The sequence below is a fragment of the Leucopleurus acutus genome (assembly GCF_964270905.1).
Source record: "Leucopleurus acutus genome assembly, chromosome: 9".
NCBI classification, from domain to species: Eukaryota; Metazoa; Chordata; class Mammalia; order Artiodactyla; family Delphinidae; genus Leucopleurus; species Leucopleurus acutus.
In genome coordinates, this window is record NC_139144.1 from 16,159,837 (window position 1) to 16,178,537 (window position 18,701).

An 18,701-nucleotide genomic window follows, 5' to 3' on the forward strand; every position below is an offset into this window, starting at 1 on the left:
ATTAATTCATCATTGACATATTATAAGAAAAGCAGTCTGGGTAGAGATCTGAAGACCTAAGCAGAGCCCCAAATACAGGACCAGCTACATAATTTGTGAGTACTGGTGCAAAATGAAAAATGCAGGGCCTCTCATTCAAAAAATATTAAGAATTTCAAGGCAGTGACAGCAGAGCATTTAAATTAAGCCTAGTGCCTTCTGTGACTGCATAGGTCACATACCTATGAAATCTTCACGGCTTCCATATTTACTGGATGTGCAATTTTACCCAATCACTTAACCTACCTCGAGTTCCTTACAGCTATACAATTAGGGGAGGAAGGAAAAAACTTTCAGCTTCTTCCCAGACCTGACATCTGCTTCTCTGTTAAGAAGAGAGATCATTCATTTGGAGAGAGTTCTTTTACCCTTTTATTATAACCATTAAAACCCTGACTGTGACTCAAAGCTAGTGTTGAAAACTCATAAAAAGTATTTCACTTTCAATCATATTGATGTTTTTTTTACTTCTATGCATTACCTTAATTTTGTCTAAAAGAAAAAAATCTCCAAAGCAGAGTTCCAAGATTTCTATTTTCCCATGTATGCCATTTAAATCTGAAATTCCCAACTGAGGTCTTTGTCTGTGAAGTAATTTTTCCCACAGTAAAATGTCTCCTTGTACAAGTTAGATATTTTCTTTTTTTCCCCTCCGTGAAAAATTACCTATTCAAAATCAACTTCCACATATGGTACAGTATCTAGGTTTGATCCAGTGAAAAGGAGGCAAACATAACTGACAGCTATCTAAACCAAGGGTTCTTAATCTGGAGCTTATGGTAAGAATTTGGGGAAGTAATTAACTTGAATGAAAAAAAATTATATCTTTATTTTCATCAACCTCTAACTAAAATTTAGCATTTTTTTCAATTATGAATGTAGACAACAAACCACAGGAGTATTAGCAGTACCTAAGTATGGCCTGATCACCAGTAAATATTCTACATATTTTCTTATAGTTGCAGATATCTCAAAATATCATTCATGTTCAACACTACCTTAAAATTGCAACAGTTACTGAATCCACTAACAGATATCCTGTTTTAATGTATTAATAAAACATCATATGTACTATTATAACACAAAATTGGTTTTTACATTGAAATAACTATATCTCAATATAATTACCTCCCTCTGTAATCTTAAGTATCTTATTCTATGCATTTAAAAACATAATTCTGAGGAAAGGTTCACAGACTTCACCAGATTACCCAAAGGGTCCATAGCACAAGAAAGATGAATAAACTCTGGTAAAAAGAAGTTACAGAGCTCACATGACATGAAATAGAAACAACTGTACTCCTGTCTCAAAAACAGTAATAGACCTATTCTAATAAAAACAGTCTTTAGGGCTTCCCTGGTGGCGCAGTGGTCGGGAGTCCGCCTGCCAATGCAGGGGACACGGGTTCGTGCCCCGGTCCGGGAAGATCCCACATGCCGCAGAGCGGCTGGGCCCGTGAGCCATGGCCGCTGAGCCCGCGCGTCCAGAGACTGTGCTCCACAACGGGAGAGGCCACAGCAGTGAGAGGCCCGCATACCACAAAAAAAAAAAAAAAAAAAAAAAAAACAGTCATTAAAATTCTGGTTCAACAGCAATGTCTACATTATAACAAAATCTTCGTGGTCCATTTATTTTAATAAGACAATATCAAGGACTCCAAAACAGAACAGCTTTTGCTGTTGTTCTGTTTTTTTTGGGGGGTGGGGGAAATTCTGTTGTTTTGTTTTTTGTTTTTGCACATGTGACCACAGGATTTGATATGAAAAAGTATAACACAGATACATCTTTTTATGCCACTATCTAAAATGTTATTTGGATTGGTACCTGGGATGACAGTAGGTTACAATCAATGAACAGTCCTTTTCCGGTTTTATATCTTTGTATCAATCCAGCCATAATGGCTCCATAAGCATAAAGGCCAGTGGCAAGATCAGTCATGGCCACTCCTGGACGAACTGGATCTCCATCCTGATTTGAGGGTTAGGTTGAGAAAAACAGAGAAACTGAAAATTAAAAACATCATATGAGTTCACAAATATCCTAAGGTCAGATAAAAGAAAGAATTGTATATCATGTGCACACATACATACACACACAAGAAGTACAACAAATTGCTGTTGGTGGTAAGGATATATTTACATTTGCTGTATATTTATTATTTTTCTGAATCCACCCCCTACCAACAAAACTAAACCAAACCAAATGAAATAAAAGACTTTTAAAAACATGTCTAAAGTTCCTTCTTAATATATTTTACATTATTTATACCAAAAAAAGTGAATAAGTGAATTTGAATTTAAATGAGTTAGTCTGTTGGAGAGGAAAGAGTTAAAGAAGTATTTTTTTTCTTGTTGGGTTAGGAGGTTCTCCCAGGAAAGAAGAGGGCAGAAGACCTGGTCTAATCTCCTTATAAGCATGCTAATAACTGGCAAATACACTAATGGTATTTGCTTTAAAAAAAAAAAAAAAAGAATTTATACATAAAAGGCTTTTAGCAGGATACTCCTGCTTTAGAATTACTACGGTAAAGAAACCTAGCATCTATAGATTTATGGGGCATAAGGCATGAGCTATGCAACTATCTGGATATAAAATGGAAATGTTCCAATAGCCCATCAGTTTCGTGTAATATGAGGTGAACCATGTACTCCATTTGAGATCTTATCTACTGCTCTGGGGTTGAGAATTTTGTTATTGTGAGAAAAAAGGCACTGGGGGCCTATCTCAATGTCCAGGAGCTCCTTCTGCTTCTCCTGTGCCTTTTTATTGCTTGAATCCTTAAAATTACAAGTAAAGCTTGATACCGATTCATGTCGGTCTTATTGACAATCCAATCCTTGACCCATATGTAAAGATATTAGAATAGTACCAGGCAAACAGTAAGTACCCTATAAAAATTAGCTATCAAATTATTTGTCAACATTATTATTAATCATTGTTGTATCAGATAGTTCCTATTTTTCACTACCTTGAATTCTGCCAAGTCTTTCATTGCACATAATGCCTAAAAAATCCTATATTTCACCTAGTTGATTTATTCATTCATTCACTTCCTTATTCATTAATTCCAGCGGTTGTTCAGTCATTTTCAGAAGCTAATTTTGCCTTTTCTGAAGCCCATACATAAACTATGTTAATCATCTTACAAGACAGCTAAATTTGTTTAAAGCAAGTAAGACTGTATAGCGACTAAACTATTTTCCCCTGCTTTTCAACACAATTTCAAGGAAGATATTGCCATAAAAATTGGAAACTTCTGGGGGCCTTCTAACTATTATTATTGGAAAAACTTGTAGTGGCGTGAATCCATAAATTTAAAATTAATACCGTCGTTTGGATTTAAGATTATTTAATGTATTAAAAGTGAGAGGTAAGTTCAAATTTAAGTTTATAGACATCACCTGCTTTCTTACTATAATATTAATATAATCACATTTCTTGAGAAGTTTTCTATACTTCTCAGAGCAGTAGGAACAAATCATATAATAAATCCTTTATATTACATTTTAAGTCTCCTGAAAAATGGAGACTATACCCAATATTCTAAAAATATCAATACATTATCCAGAATAATAGCATGATATGTATGAACATTAACTAAATATTGTCATCCATACATTAGAGACAACATTGTCACTGTTAAAAATGACCATTTGTGCCAAATAAGTTTAGTGAAATACTAATTTAAAGAGGCTTGCTAACACACTTTAGATTCAAAGATATAAATAGGCTGAAAATAAAAGCATGAGAAAGGATATATCATGCAAACAGCAGCCATAAGAATGCTGGAGTGGCTATACTAATAGCAGACAAATAAACTTAAAACAAAAAAAGCTCTAGAGAAAAAGAGAGATTTTATAATGGAAAAGGGTCAATGCATCAGGAAGATATAACAAGTAAAATCATACATGCACCCAAAAATTGAACCACCAAAATACAAAAAGCAAAAGTGACAGATTTGAAGGGAGAAATAAACCCTTCATGAATAACAGTAGGGATGTCAATACTGAAATATGAATAGTGAGCAGCACAACTAGATAGAGGATCAAAAAAGAAATAAAAAATTTAAACAACACCATAAACCAAGTATACCTAATAGATATAAAATGCACATTCTCAAGTGCACATGGAACATTCTCTAGGACAGACCATATCCTAGGCCAGAAAACAAGCTAAAATAAATTTTAAATGAGTGAGTTCATACAAAATATATTCTCAGATCACAATGAAATGAAATTAGAATCAATAACGGGCATATCTGAGAAACTCAAAAATATGTGGGCAGTAAACAACGTTACTCCCAAAACACCAATGAGTAACAGAGGAAATTATATAAGAAATTAGAAAATACTTCAAGATGAATGAAAATAAGGGCACAACATACCAATATTTATGGATGCAGCTAAAGCAGTATTTGAGAGAAATTTACAACTGTAAATACCTATATTAAAAAAGAACAAAGATCTCAAATCAATTACCTAGCCTTCCACCTTAAGACACTGAAAACAAGAAGAGTAAACTAAACCCAAAGCAAGCAAAAGGAAGGAAATACATATTGGAGCAAAAAATAATGAAATACAGAATAGAATTCCAATAGAGAAAATCAACAAAACAAAAAGTTGGCTCTTTGAAAAGATCAGTAAAACTGACCAACTTTTAACTGAACTGTCCAGGAAAATGAAAAGAGAAGCATTCAAATTACTAACATCAGAAGTGAAAGAAGGAACATCACTAACAACCTTGCAGAAAATAAAAAGTATTACATGGGAATACAATGAAAAATTGTATACCAACAACTTTGATAATCTAGATGAAATGGACAAATTCCTAAAAAGACATAAACTACTGAAACTGACTAAAGAATAAATAGAAAAACTGAACAGACATATAACAATGAGAGAAATTGAATTAGTAATTGAACTTCCAACAACAACAACAAAAAGCTTTTTTTAGCTTTGCTAGTGAATTCCACCTCTTTATAAATACTTCTGAAACCTGGAAGAGAGGAAACACTTCTCTACTCATTCTATAAGACCAGTAAAAACTGAGGTCAAGCCACACAGAAACATCAAAGGAAAATAAAGCTATAGACCAACATCTCTGAGGAACGTGAACACACACCAAAAAATCCCAACAAAATGCTAACGAACTGAATCCAGCAGCATATAAAAATGATTATACACCATGACAAATCAGGATTTTTCTCAGGAATGGAAGGTTGGTTTAACACTTGAATATCAATCAACATAAGCATATGATAAAACTCAACACCCTTCATGATAAAATACTCAACACCAACACACTAGGAATAGAAGTGAAATTCTTCAATCTCATAAAAGGCAAATGTGGAAAAAAAAAAAAACAGCTAACCTCATAGTTAAAGGTGAAAGACTGAATGCTTGGCCCCATTAGGAACAAGACAAGGATGTCTGCTCTCATCACTCCAATTAAACATTATACTGGAGGTTTTAACCAGTATAATTAGGAAAGAAAAAGAAATAAGAGGCTGGAAAGAAATAAATAAAACTACCTTTATTTGCAGGTGACATAATTTTGTATACAGGAAATCCACCAAAAAATCTGTTAGAACTAATAAGTGAATTCAGCAAGTTTGCAAGATACAAGGCATTATACAAAAATCAATCTTATTTCTACACAATAAATAAACCAAAAATGAAATTAAGAAGCAATTTCGTTTACAACAGCATCAAGAAGAATAAAGTACTTAGGAATAAATTTAACAAAAGAAGTATAAACTTAAACTCTGAAAACTACAAAATATTGTTGAAAGAAATTACAGAAGATCTAAATAAATGGAAAGACATCCCATTGTCATGACTTAAAATTGTTAATACTGCAATACTCCCAAACTGATCTACAGATTCAGTACAGTTTCACCTACTGAAATCCTAGGTGCCTTTTTTGCAGAAATAAAATCTGATCCTAAAATTCATATGGAAACTCCAGGGACAAAGAATAGCCAAAACAATCTAGAAAAAGAAGAACAAAGGTGGACACATACTGCCCAATTTTAAAACTTACTACAAAGCTACTGCAAACAAGGCAGCATGGATGGCACAAGGCAGATATACAGACCACAGAAATTCTCACCTTCAATTCATTTTTGACAAGCATACCAAGATAATTCAATGGGGAAGGAATAGTCCTCAAGGGGAAAGGAATAGTCCTCAATGGGGAAGGAATAGTCCTTGGTGAAAAGAATGCAAAAGAATGAAGCTGGACTCCCTCCTCACACTATATACAAAATTAACTGTAAATGGACCATAGACCTAAACATAAGAGCTAAAACTATAAAACAAAAGAAAATATAGGAGTAAATCCTCATGATCTTCAATTTGGCATTGATTTCTTAGATATGACACCTAATAGCAGCAAAAGAAAAAAGATAAATGGTACATCATGAAAATAAAAATCACATGTGTTTCAAAGTAAATGATCAAGGAAATGAATAGATAAAAAATGGGAGAAAGTTTTTGCAAATCACATACCTGATAAGGAACTTATAAACAATTTATAAAGAATACTTACAACTCAATAAGAAGACAAATAACCATTTTTTAAATGGGCAAAGAATTGAATAGACATTTCTCCAAAGAAGATCTACAAATGGTCGTTAAGCATATGAAAAGATGTTCAGCATCATTAGCCATCAGGGAAATGCAAATGAAAACCACAATGTGCTTATAACTCAAAACAATACAGACAACCCAATTAAAAAATAAGCAGAGGGTTTAAATACACATTTCTCCAAAGAAGAAATACCAATGGCTAATAAGCACATTGAAAGATGCTCAACATCATTAGTCACCGGGGAAATGCAAATCAAAACCACAACGATACCACATCACACCCACTAGAATGGCTATCATGAAAAAGAGAAATAATAACAAGTGTTAGCAGGGATGTGAAAAAAATCGAAACTCATATGCCACTAGTAGGATTGTAAAATGGTGTAGTCACTGTGGAAAAAGACTGGCAGTTCCTCAAAAACTTAGATATAGAGTTACCATATGACCCAGCAACTTCACTTCTAGGTATATACCCAAGAGTATGAAAACATATGTTCTCCCAAGAAACATATGCACAAATTTCCATAGCAGCATTATTCACAATATCCTAAGGGTGGAAGAAACCCAAATGTCCATCAACTGGTAAATGGATAAATAAAGTGTGGTACAGCCAGATGACGGGATATTTCAGGCAATAAAAACGAAGTACTAATACATACTACAACATGGAAGAATTCTGAAAACAGTATGCTAAGAGAAAGAAACCAGTCACAAAATGCCACATATTATATGATACCATTTTTATGAAACATCCATAACAGGCAAAACCACAGAGAGAAAAAGTAGAACTGTGGGCTGCGGGCAAGTAGGAATAGGGAGTACCGTTAATGGGCCTGGGGTTTCTTCCGGGGATGATGAAAAAGTTCTGAAGTTGACTGCACACCTCTGTGAATATACTAAAAAACACTGAACTGTACACTTTAAATGGGTGAATTATACGGTATATGAATTATATCTCCATAAAGCTGTTTTATTTTTTAAATACCATTATAATGCTGGTAATTAAAGCAGAAAAATAGAAATAAATAAATTTTAAAAATCTTTTTAAAGGCCTGCTAAAGAACATGTATTTAGTGGGAACTCTAGAAGTTACATTTCATTCAAGGCTGCTTGGTAGCAATAATTAAAGAAGATGTACCATTTGTATTCTATTGTAATTCAGAGATGACTATGCTCATACTTTGGAAATCCCTCATAATCATATTCCTGTCATCTAAGAATTGTCAGCATGCCAGAGGAATAAGAAAGTGAAAATAAATTACCATTTAGTAAGCAGAAAATCCCACAGAGAACCACACTGTGGCTGTGAAGTGACTAGGTATTCCCAGGTGCAATCAGGCAGAATCAGAGAAGGGGCTGTGTGTCCTCATGGAATGAAACTCCCCTTCCACATCTGGAGCTCCACAGGAGCCCTAATGCCGTGACAGTACTAACCAATGTGCCTCTTCTCCTCAAATCTGGGATAAATGGGGTGGTACTTTTTATGTCAATGGGTATAGGAATTCATCACTCACAATCTTTAGTAAAAATATATTTCAGGAAAAATGGGTAACTAACTGACCTTGTTAAGCAATATGCCCTAGAATCTCATCATAATTTGGATTTAAACTTATAAGTAGACTTTTGGAAATGAAGTAAAATTTTTATTTTATTAAATTTTAATTCTAGAAATCAATAGTAGAATGTTTTTTTTCATGGTCACTTAGAAACTGCTTTAAGTGTATTCGGTTCTTTTGATAAGTTAATGTAACCTTTTTGTAAGAGCAATTTATGATGATTTTTCCTATAAAACTAAAATGAGTGTGCCTCTCATCAACAAAACTACAAGAAAAAGAAGATTCTACTTAAGAGTTAAGACATAGAGTTATAGTTAGAGGACAAACTATAATATAAAAATATTAAGAGTCTTCCCGATCATTCACTTTACATATTCATTTGTGTATCTCTCCATTCTCACTGTTTCAATGTCATTTTCATATATTTTCTCATCCCCCATTCATTCATGTATTCAAAAACTCATTACAGGTAAAACCTGAGCATTCGTGGAAAAACTAGGGAAGTCTGAAAAAAATGTGGAGTTTAGTTAATAGTATCATACTCGTGTTAATTTCTTAGTTTTGACCATTGTACTATGATTTTGTAAAGTGTTAACATTAGGATGAAGGGTATAGGAACTTTCTGCACTATGTCTACAACTTTTCTGTAAGTACAAAATTGTTTTAAAATTTTAAAGTTGATAAGTAGAACCTGAATTAGTTCTTTAACAAATAAAGTTTGACAATTTCAAAGTGGTTTTTATTTTTAGAAAATTATGCAATCTAGAGAAGAAGTGGAAAAAAATAGGCAACCACCTATAAAGGTGTTCATTTGTTTCCTTTACATCACAATCTCCTAAATTATAAAATTAAAAATTTAAAAAGATTATTTCCCAAACACAATTTAAGACTGTTTTAACATTTCATTCATTTCTCCATATCTATTCTCACTACTTTCAGAGTTTGCCAAATGAAAAAGAAAAATGATGTGTTTTTCTAAGTTATTCATTAAAACCTCGTCTGGTTAAAAAGTACATAAGAAACTTTAAATCAGTTCTGGCACACGTTCAATAAAGAGGCATGAATTCTCCCACCAAGAATTTTTCTCCTTAGTCATATTACTCAACCTAATTACTTCATAAAACAATAAAAAATGTTAAAACTTTTTTAAAGTAGTTGGCTTCATTTTCAAAATAAGAAGTTATTGTTAAATATGTCCATGTCTCTATGTCATATTTTTATTTCAAAATGAGGCATTCATTATATAAATGTAATCTACAGAAAATTTTGTTTTTACTCTAGGGCACATGAATTTTATAATGATCTATTTTCCGAAATATGAATTCTTCTACTATTTACTAACTGCATAACCTCTGGCAAGTTCTTAGCCTTTGTTAGTTTTTGGGTCAATTGTAAAATCTTGCTAATAACAAAATCTACCTCATCAGTTGGTATGAAGATTAAATAAGAAAAGGTGTATGAAAAAACTTTTTATGAATGTAAAAGGCTGCACAAATGTGACTTTTTTAAGATACTTGGTGTAGTGCTCTAGAAGACCCATCAGAAAGATTTCACAGGGGCTCAGGGGAAAAGGCCAAGATGGGAACCTCAAACAAGGACAGAGGAAAGAGGGAACAGATGTATTCATGAGATACTTAGAAATTTGAATTCATAGACTTGGATTATTGATTGGGTGAGGGAGGGGTTAAACTAAATGAATTGTGGGGAAAATCAATAGGAAATTAAGCTTCTTAATATGATGGTAATATTTTGATTATGAAAGCCACCATAAGTATGACTTGCAGCTCTAGTTAGGAAAAGTATCTTTAGTAGAAATAGAAAGAGCAGCACAGAGAACGAAAAGTGGTATATTCAGATCAAATGAGGGTTTTAGCGACTAGGAAGAACACAGTCACCACAGTCACTGCCTTCACACTTTATGAGCACAGACTCTGGAACTACACAGTATTTGAACCTTCTGTTCCAAGCGCAAAATCTACTCGAGCCATTCACTGATGCTAAAGAATATGCTTTTAGCACAGTCACATACCAATTTTCACAGAGTAACATTTCCCCTACATGAAGGAAGTTCTGTTGAATGGCTGAAACACGGAACTCAAAGCTGTAAATTCTACTAGTAGGTGCCTTCACTTTTTCACCTATAAATAGGCATAAAAAAATCTATCACCTATGTGCCTCAGTGACACTATGGAGTCCTCCAACCTAAATCACATATTTTTAAAACTTGAAAGGATCCTATAGTTAAGTCCCCGTATCAATGGAGGCAGAGAAGCAGGAAAGTATACAGTTGTTAAGAGATCAGTATCTGCTGCTTACCGGCAAACAGATCCCTGGTAAGACAGAGAAAAGAGAGCATTGTAATGCACTTCATTTAGGCTAACAGTGTTGCACAATACCAACAAGAGAAAGTCTTTAGAATGTTCACCTAGAGCCTGGAAGAGGAAGATCATTTTTCTTAATCACATCCTGAAAGGCTCAAAGTTCCACCCCATCTCCCACCCACACACCTCCTTCTCAGCCTCGACAGAGCACAAGTCAGAAGCCACAAACACAAGAAATTGGGATGCCAGAAGGACGGAAGTAAAGAAAGATTTAAGAAGATGAGGGAGAGAAGAGTCCTTCCTCCTGATGCACCTGCCACACCAGATAGGCGACTCAAGAGAAAACGTAACAAACTGACTTGTGCCATTCTCTGGATCCCACGTGGATGCTTGCTGACCTAATACTAAGAATTTCTTTCTAATAATAAATTAAAATTTTCTACCCTTCCAAACATTAAAGGTACAACTTAGAGGAATCGGACTTATAGAAGGCAAAATTCTATACTGCACTTTAAAATCAGTACCTAACTTTTTGCACAACCCTTAGGAGCAAAGCAATCCTTGTTATAGATGAGGAACAGCAAGGTTACCTAAATACCGTAAGATGTTACAAGCGTTTAGCAGCTAAGTCGGAAGGAGACCCCAAGTGAACCTGAGTCCACTGCCTCTACCACATTACTGGATTCAATTACCTTCCTTAAGGTTTCATGACCAGGTCTGGATACTTAACTATTTTGTATTTAGTAAACCAGTAAGAAGCTAGCTTCAGGTCTCCTGCATGTTCATAACGTCATGTACAACTTCATGCTCTTCAAAGTGCTTTAACATATGCTGTTACATTTAACTCTCAACAAGAATTCTGTAAGTACCAATAGTATCTCCATCTTACAGATTATGAAAGAAACATTTAGATGATAAATTAACTTGTCAAAGTCACAGAGAGCAAATGGTACAACTAGAACTGGAACTCAGAAATTCTGACCCCAAAGCTTCTGATCTTTTCACTACCACCTTGCCTCCATGTATTATTCTAATTCCAATATTCATCATCTCTCCTTTACAGACCATCACTAGAAAGCAAAAATTTTAAATGAGTGAGTTGATTTGTCATTTCTACAACTACAATTAAGAAATAATCAGTTCTGATGTGGGCTGGTTTGTTCTTCAAAATTTAAGTGAATGGCAAGCAACTCAATGCATCTACAGAAAAACATGCTTTTACCACTCTGAAAAATGTAAACCAAAACCTTTTTCAGAAAATAACTGGAAGAATCCATTCACTGGGAGCCTGCTAAATTAAAAAGATAGACAAAACTGGGAATTCCCTGGCGGTCCAGTGGTTAAGACTTCCAATGCATGGAACACAGGTTCGATCCCTGATCAGGGAAATAAGATCGTTCATACTGTGCAGCATGGCCAAAAACAACAACAACAGCAACAGCAACATCATAAATAAATAAATAAATATAAAACTTTATTTAAAAATTAAAAAAATTTTTAAAGTAGACAAAACTACAAATTTTCAAAGATCCCTTAACACGCCAAACATACTATTTTCTTGTCCAGAGATTAAATACCATCTAAATTATTCTGAGTTAGCTCCCACAGTGAGATGCCCAAAATATCATCTAGCCTGGCTGTCCCCTTGAGTTTAAATAGGGTTAGACTGAGAGAAAATGGAATGGATGGTTGGGGAATTGTGATATTTTAAGGGATGGCCTAAGAAACTATTTGAAAAGTTATTTTGCTTCTTTCCATGTTGTTCTTCAAGAAAAAGTTTCCTAGTTATACTTTCTGTGCTACAGCTTTCAGTGCTAATGGACCAGAGAAAAGCAAAAACAAATCTAAACAGCAATGTCTCTAATTTCTGAGACAAAACAACTTTCACACCCACTAAGATCGGCATATAGTCAATCCTATATTTAACAGGCCTCCTCTGAACTCAGTCTTACATATTCCAGAAGTAGCTCCAGACCTTTATAAGAGTTGTCTATTTCTGGTATGATTTAGGTAAGCCATACCTAGAAGCAACAAAACAGATGAACTCTTGAGGATGTTCCCTGTCCTATAATTTTACCTATTTCATTTAATTTTCATTTCTCACTAATAAATGATGTCTCAAAGAACTACACTATGGATTTTGAATGCAATTACTTTTGAATGAAAAATCTTTCTACACCAGTGTTAAAAGTTATCCAATACAGTGCTTCCTGAACCCTCCAAGATAAACTGGATAGAATCACTCTGTGTAGTTGTGGTGGCCACATGCATGGAGTTGCCAGAATAAGTCACATAAATGCAGCAGATGATCTGGTTTAAAAAATTATTTTAGTCTTATTTAGTTATGACAAAAATTAGATGGAACCAGTGACCTATTAAGGCCAGTCTTGGAACACAATAATAAACCATCAGCACATAGGAGAACATTTAACTTTCTGCTGTCTATGGCAGTACATTTGTTTCATCCAAATGGATTATCAAGTCATTAAGATACAAGTTTTAAAAGGTGGAAAACATCCTTTTTTACTCGCTCAAAATTGCTATCTAATGTATCAAGAGATAGCTTCTCTGTTCCTTTCATTCTGGTTGTCTCTTTGATAACTAGGTTCAGACACTAATAGTAGAAAATGTTTATATTGAGATCATAAGGCTTAGTCCATAACCAATTTTTGCCACAGGCAAAGCCAAGAAAAGATCATTTAAAGCTACAAAAAGTCTATTGTTACTAGCAGATTTCTCCACCAAGTGGAAAGACTGTGCCTAAATCCCACCTGCTCTTTACGTAGCATTGCAGCATGTTGAGAGACTGTGACAGATTGTATTTTCCAAAGATGGTTGCAATATCCCCTTCCACATGCTCTTTTAGTACCTTAACATTCCCTGCCCCCATCAACAGGTGGAGTCTAATTCCTTTCTCCTTCATTCTGGGTGGGTTTGTGACATGCTTGTAACCAATAAAATTTTGCAGAAGGATTACAGCATGACCTCCACAACTATGTCATAGAACATATGTATTGGTGACTTTGCCTTGTTTACTGGAACACTTGTGTTAGTGGAGCCCTGAGCCCCCATATAGACAGTCTGACTGCTCTAAGGCCACATACTGTAAGGAAGCTCAAACTAGCCCATGCAGAGAGATGACGTGAAAAAGTCTTGAGATTAGATGGGGAGATGCCTGGCAGCCCCAAGCTGCTCCAGTCCCCACTGTTCCTGCTTTGACTGCAAGTGCTTGAGAAACCCCAAGCCAGAACCACCCAACTGAGCCCTTCCCAAACTCCCAACCCATGGAAACTATGAGAGTTCATAAAATGATTGCTCTTGTTTTAAGTCCCTAAGTTTCAAGGTGATTTTTTACACAATAATTAATAGCAGAAGAGATCAAGGCTTACAAATGACCAAGAAGAAAACTAGCCTACAATGCAGAAGGAATACCTGGGAAACAAAAGAATATAAACTAAAGTTCTTGTCCCAGTTTTAGGTGTTCCAAGATCCCTCTGAAACTACATGCAAAAATTCTGTATGTTAATTTCCTAGAAGACGTTTGATAGCTTTCATCAAATTCTCAAAGAAGTCTATGACTCTTTTAAGATATATTAAAAATTGATTCATAATTTTGGAGAAGACTTTGCAACTAGTTTGGATGACTGAAGCAAACAATGAATGTGAAGGTATGATAAGAAATGAGGCTGAAAAGACAGTCTCGTCAGTAAGTGGTGCTGGGAAAACTGAACAGCTACATGTAAAAGAATGAAATTAGAACACTCCCTAACACCATACACAAAAATAAACTGAAAATGGATTAGAGACCTAAATGTAAGGCTGGACACTATAAAACTCTTAGAGGAAAACACAGGAAGAACACTCTTTGACATAAATCACAGCAAGATCTTTTTTGATCCACCTCCTAGAGTAATGGAAATAAAAACAAAAATAAACAAATGGGACCTAATGAAACTTAAAAGCGTTTGCAAAGCAAAGGAAACTACAAACAAGACAAAAAGACAACCCTCAGAATGGGAGAAAATATTTGCAAACAAATCAACGGACAAAGGATTAATCTCCAAGATATATAAACAGCTCATGCAGCACAATATTAAAAAAACAAACAACCCAATCCAAAAATGGGCAGAAGACCTAAATAGACATTTCTCCAAAGAAGACATACAGATAGCCAAGAAGCACAAGAAAAGCTGCTCAACATCACTAATTATTAGAGAAATGCAAATCAAAACTACAATGAGGTATATCACCTCACACCAGTTAGAATGGGCATCATCAGAAAATCTACAAACAACAAATGCTGGAGAGGGTGTGGAGAAAAGGGAACCCTCTTGCACTGTTGGTGGGAATGTAAATTGATACAGCCACTATGGAGAACAGTATGGAGGTTCCTTAAAAAACTAAAAATAGAATCACCATACAACCCAGCAATCCCACTACTGGGCATATACCCTGAGTAAACCATAATTCAAAAAGACACATGTACCCCAATGTTCATTGCAGCACTATTTACAATAGCCAGGTCATGGAGGCAACCTAAACGCCCATCGACAGACGAATGGATAAAGAAGATGTGGTACATATATACAATGGAATATTACTCAGCCATAAAAAGGAATGAAATGGGGTCATTTGTAGAGACATGGATGGATCTAGAAACTGTAATACAGAGTGAAGTAAAGTCAGAAGGAGAAAAACAAATATCATATATTAACGCATATATGTGGAACCTAGAAAAATGGTACAGATGAACTGGTTTGCAGGGCAGAAATAGAGACACAGATGCAGAGAACAAATGTATGGACACTAAGGGGGGAAAGTAGCAGGCAGGGATGGTGGTGGTGTGATGAATTGGGAGATTGGGATTGACATGTATACACTAATATGTAGAAAATGGATAACTAATAAGAACCTCATGTATAAAAAAATAAATAAAATAAAATTTAAAAATTAAAAAAAAAGGAAGAAATGAGGCTGGATAGAAACCAAAGACAAATCATGAAGGCCTGATATTATATATCTAATGAGGTTAGGTTTATTTGTTTATTTGTTTCTCTAACTATGATAGGAAATAACTGAAAGGTTTCCAGAAAAATAAAGTTCCAAGGTCAGTTTTATTGAATACAAATTAAATATCACTGGCATCACTTTGTAGATTAGAGAGGAGTCATAAGAATCATAAGGTTTGAGAGTTGAGGCAGGGAACCAAGTAGAAAATTCCTGCAATTATTCATGAAAAAGATCAGAGGCCAAACTAAGTCAACAGCAGTAGGAATGAGAAGACAGAACAAATGGTCACAAGAGTTAGAACACAGAACCCAGACTTAGTGAATGTTTGGACAGAAGTTTAAGTTTCTGGGTTTGGGTTAATAGTTCAATTGAGATAGGACAAAGGAAAAGAAAAATAAGTCTGCTGAACTGGTTTTTTGTTTGTTCAGTTTAAGGAGTATATCCAATCAAGAGTTGAATATGCCAACCTAAAACCCAAGGGAAAAAGAAATGGGTGAAAGATATAAATTTGAGAGCCAAAACATTATGTATGGTAGTTAGAACCACGCTAGGTTTGAGATATTATCTAGGAAGAACATATTGAACAGTGTACCCAACAGAAATATAAGGTGAGCAAAATAAAAACTACATATGTAATTTTTAAAATTTTACTAGCCATGCTAAAAAAAAGTAAAAGGAAACCAGTGTAATTTTAGTAATATATTTCATTTAATACAATGTATCTAAAATATTATCATTTCAAAATGTAATCAATTTTTCGGGCTTCCCTGGTGGCGCAGTGGTTGAGAATCCACCCGCCAATGCAGGGGACATGGGTTCGTGTCCCGGTCCGGGAAGATCCCACATGCCGCAGAGCGTCTAGGTCCGTGAGCCATGGCCGCTGAGCCTGCGCGTCCGGAGCCTGTGCTCCGCAACGGGAGAGGCCACAACAGTGAGAGGCCCGCGTACCGCAAAAAAAAAAAAAAAGAAAAGAAAATGTAATCAATTTTTAAAATTATTAATGAGAAATTTTACATGTTCTTTTTCATATGTCTTTGAAATCCATTGTACTTTTTACACTTACAGCACATCTCAATTCAAACTTGATGCATTTCAAATGCTTAACAGTCCCATGTGGCTAATGGCTGCCTTATTAGAGAGTATAAAAGAGTAAAAAAAATAGATGAGGTCAAAGCACAGAATTCTGGGCACAATAATTACTTTAAAAGCAGGCAGAGGAAAAGTAGGCCATGAAGAAGACTGAGAAGGAGAGAACAGCTATGTGGGAGGAAAACCAGGAAAGACATATTACGGGAGACAAGGAGGAAAAGAGCATTGAGGAGGGGTAGGTGGCCAACACTGTCTACTGTCACAAAATGAGATAAGAAAGGAAAAGTGAAGTAAGTCAGACAGAGGAAGACAAATACATGATATCGCTTATATGTGTAATCTAAAAGAAAAATGATACAAATGACCTTATTTACAAAACAGACTCACAGACTTCGAGAATGAACTTATGGTTACTGGGGGGGGAGACGTGGTGGGAGGAATAGATTGGGAGTTTGAGATTGACATGTACACACTGCTATATTTAAAATAGATAACCAATAAGGACCTACTGTAAAAAAAATAAATAAATAAACAAACAAACAGAAAGGAAAAGTATCCGCTGTAGTTTCCAATTAAGAGGTCACTGGTAACCCTCCCAAGAGCAATTTCATTGGTGAGGGGGCTATGGAAGCCAGAATGCAATGGATGGAGGAAAGAAACAGAAACCACATGCCCTTTTTTCACAAAGTATTAACAGTACCTCTTATTACTTAAACCAGTGATTCCAAAACCAGGTGGATTATCAGAATCTCTCAGAAAGCTTTTCAAGAATACAGATATACAAGTAACACCATCCCAGGTTTGTTTCATTAGGTCTAAGACATGGGAATTTATGTATCATTTAGAGTTGTCTAAGCAATTCTAATGACTTCTGGTATATAGTAAAATCGGAATCAGTGTGCCTAAACCTGAAAATCCTTAATTCAATCAGGCTCCGAAAGTTTTGTAGGAGTACATCCCATAGTTCTGTAGTGAAAAGTTTCTCAACATTTCTTATCCCTCAGGACAGGGATTATGATTTACTAGCACAAATGTAAGCTTTATTAAAAGTTCAAAGTTCTTTTCCAGTGACTATGACTTCAGGCCAAGTATTTATTATTTCTGCACTTGCTTATCCTCAATCTATAAAAAGAATGACTTAGAGATGACTAAAAGTACGTCTGACTCTACTTAAAGGCATCGTTTTTACACAGATTTAAATATTAATCCTCCTAATATTTTAGAACTTTTCCGGCCAAAAGTGCAGAAGTCTCCTCCTCCTTGAACATGCAATGAAAGACAGAAATTAAACTATTTTCTCAAAAGTTAACGTGGAAACTATTCCTCAGTTACAACTAAACAGGGTTATGGTTCTCGACAGCCAGTCCAGGGGGCAACATGGGTGAGAAGAACATGGTTCAGAACTAAGACTAACTGAGCTAAACCTTATTTCCCTTTATTTCTTCAAAGCTGCACATTGCCCTTTCAGGGACCCCTTTAATCTCCTCCTTTACAGTCCCTTTACCCTGATTTTACTTAGATAAAAATGCTTGCGTGTAGAATACACATTGTGATTTGTCACGCAGTCCAATCTCCTAGAGAAGTTACTAACTCAGAATTTAAGCTCTCATTAACTTTCCATCAAAAGTCTTTGCGGTTCAAACAGCCACTCAAGACACTCTGCACTTTCCTTTTTACTGTGTAAAATGACAGTATGAATTAAACACTACATCCTTGACTAGCCAATCTTTCCTACAAAAGAGCTTTATAAAAGAGAAAGAAATTCTATTGTATTCGTTTCCAAAATAAAACAGTACATAAAGACTCCTAAAGCTGAAAAACTCTCAAAGGATCATTTGGTCCAACTTCCTGCCTTTAGGCAGGTAAATTTCTAAATCATCCAGGAAGATGCTTATCCCTCTCTCCTTAAAGATCTCCAGAGGAAAACAGAGCAGTTACTGAGTATCTAATACATGCCAGGCATGCACCAGAAAGGGAAAAGGAACTAGCACTATTTCCCAGGTGTTTGCCTACACATTATCTCATTTAATCTGAGTACATTTTCCAAGACGTGTGTTAGTACTCTCATTTTTACAAATGAGAAAAACAAGGTTCA

At 35.1% G+C, this 18,701-nt stretch overlaps 1 protein-coding gene across 1 annotated transcript in view; it reads right to left on the reverse strand.

Annotated features, from left to right (window-relative positions):
* SUGCT (succinyl-CoA:glutarate-CoA transferase) overlaps positions 1-18,701 on the reverse strand; it is a 683,256-nt gene that overhangs the window by 590,629 nt on the left and 73,926 nt on the right. The window contains exon 8 of the mRNA XM_082846503.1: positions 1,865-2,008. Coding sequence (XP_082702629.1) covers positions 1,865-2,008 — 144 coding nt within the window. The remainder of the gene's footprint in view (positions 1-1,864; positions 2,009-18,701) is intronic.